We start from the raw sequence: 2,608 nt of genomic DNA on the forward strand, positions 1-2,608 counted from the left end.
TTCGCTGTTGCATTGCTATAGGTCCTGCCTGCACGGTTGGAACTACATACATTTATTAGACCAGGCCAGATGGACTCTTTCTTCTTTCCATTTTTCCAAGTATCAAGTTGAATCTTCAAGGATAAAAGGATAACAAAAAATTCGCTACGCGCCAAGAAATATTTTCATGCTTGCTTTCGGGAATCTTGTATCATACGCTTATAATCCAATCCGATTGATATTTTTTTTCTTTGATCCAAGTTTGAAGTCAAACCTCTCACTCCCCAAAAATCAGTATTGATAAGTCAAAAACTCTCTATGATCGCATAGCATCCAATCCACCTTGTAAATCTTGTTCCAAATCATTTGGTCCTTGCCCATAAGCTTCTTGTGGTCTCGGATCCTCAGCCCTCCAGCTTGCTTGATCCTGTGGTATAGGTACTTGAGGTCCATTACTTTGGCCTTGTTGACCAGGTTGAACACGGACATGTTGTCTAAATCGGTGAACTTCTTCTAAAATCAACTTTCTGATCTCACCAACATCTTCTACAACTTCAAAATCGAAGTTGAATGTTGTTGGACATCCAGGCTCATCGGAAGCATCGTGCCAAATATGAAGGTATGGATGTTCAAGGGCGGTTTCAACATCAATACGGGAGGATGGATCGAATGCTAACATATGATCAAGGAGGTCGAGGGCATCGGGATTGGCGTTGGGGAATAACGTTGGGAAAGGTCGCTTGGCCATGTATGGTAAGTTTCGGACGTATTCTTGTGCTCGTGGCGATCCAATTCGTGATAATGTTTCTTCATTTGGTGTACCAAGGATATGCAAAATTTGATTGAGTTGATCAACATAATCTCTACCCTTGAAGAAAGGACGACCGCCAAGTAATTCTGCGAGAATACACCCTACTGACCATACATCAACTAATTTATGTTAGCGGCCTGTCACTTTTCGATCCATGATATCATAACTTACTAGCTTTCGTATAACTCTGGAAACTCAACATAATCTCAGGGGCACGGTACCATCTTGTAGCAACATATTCCGTCATGTATCCAGCATTCTCTTCAGGATCAACAGAGAAACCTCTTGCAAGACCAAAATCACAAATCTTCAACTCGCAATCGGCATTGACCAGCAAATTACCGGGCTTCAAATCACGATGAAGAACATTCGCAGAATGAATATATTTTAAACCACAAAGGATTTGATAAATGAAAGATTGAAAATGTGCATCAGTGAGTGGTTGACCGGATCGTACGATAGCAGCGAGATCACACTCCATAAGCTCTGCGAAGAAGAAATTAGTATGAATTGAGCATGGGAATGAAAAAGTCCATCTTACCTTCATAGAGGTATGTCTCATTGAAGTTATCTGGTCGAGGAATGTCCATATCATACAGACAAGTAATCTATCTAGGGTCAGAACTACCCCACCACCATCATGAACATAAGAGTCGCATACGTTACGATGACCTCTGAAATGTTGTAACAACTTTATCTCTCGTAGCGCACGCTTTGCCAAAATCTTCTTACTAAAGACATTTGTGACCTTCTTAATTGCGACACCTTCTTGTGTTTGGGAATTGGTAGCAGCACTGTGATGAAGAACAATGTTAGCTAGAGGTTTATCATAACGCATGTGCGCGCATATGCAGGTAGGGTCGGAAGGAAAGTAACATCGTACCAGACGATACCATAAGCTCCTTGACCGAGCTCCTTGGTTACTGTATATCTCTCATCGACGATAAAGTCTTGATTGAAGACCTTAAACACCTTTCTTCCTTGGAGATCCGCCATCTTTGAATCGGATGTGTGGAACGCGTAAGTTTCGAGGTCTTGATGAGATAGATCTAAGACTGATTGATCTCAAAGTGGTTGAGGTTGGTTGAGGTTGAGGTTGAGGTTGAAATGAGATGTTTCCTTTTTGAAATGAATGTATATCAATGATACGATAAGAGAACGAATATAAGTATGGGAGATTCGGAAGATGTTATTAATTGCTCTCTCTCTCCTTATGATCTTCCTAGCCGCCGACAAGGAAGACAAGGAAGTTGAGGTTGGCTTTCTCAAGTTATGATGGGGCTTCGCGGAAGAGGCACAGCTCGTTCGCAATTTAGAAATTTTGGGGTCCAAGGTGGGGAGAGAAGAAGGGAAGAGGATACTTTTATCCAAGAACAAGGAACTGAATACCAAATCCTTGAACGATGATAGGACCAATTACCCAATTTACTAAGATATTTCCAACTTGTTTGTAGCGTGTTGGATATAGTAATTTTTTATCATTATAAAAGAATGACAAATTGATAGCGAACTTTGTTAACTTTTGTATAAGATATCCAATCTAATAATAATATATATAATCTTACAAACTGAAAGGAAGGAAAAGAACAAAGTATTATACAAAGCTGAAATGTGTGCCTGAATTCCTCCTTACAACTTTTTACTATCGAGATTACCTAGTAGGTAGTCAAGTTTCCATCTCTTTGTCCTTTTTCTTCCCTTTTCTTTTTCCTTCCAGCTTCCAATGAGGGGAATGACTTATCAAAACTTACCAAAACCTGGAGGGTGTGGGAGGCTGTAAGTAAAGGTCAACTCGTTTGGTCTTGGACCCAATGGGAT

General features: G+C 40.4%; 1 protein-coding gene across 1 annotated transcript; it reads right to left on the reverse strand.

Moving 5' to 3' along the window:
* Nucleotides 1-295: 295 nt before the first annotated feature.
* Nucleotides 296-1,786, reverse strand: SS1G_05445 (hypothetical protein; the record flags this gene model as incomplete). The annotated part of the gene is made up of 5 exons (XM_001593967.1): nt 296-909; nt 962-1,276; nt 1,332-1,398; nt 1,452-1,584; nt 1,674-1,786. 5 exons carry the CDS (start codon nt 1,784-1,786, stop codon nt 296-298), a joined length of 1,242 nt encoding a protein of 413 aa, XP_001594017.1.
* Nucleotides 1,787-2,608: the final 822 nt, after the last annotated feature.

Source organism: Sclerotinia sclerotiorum, genomic scaffold (genome assembly GCF_000146945.2).
Source record: "Sclerotinia sclerotiorum 1980 UF-70 scaffold_6 genomic scaffold, whole genome shotgun sequence".
Lineage (NCBI taxonomy): Eukaryota > Fungi > Ascomycota > Leotiomycetes > Helotiales > Sclerotiniaceae > Sclerotinia > Sclerotinia sclerotiorum.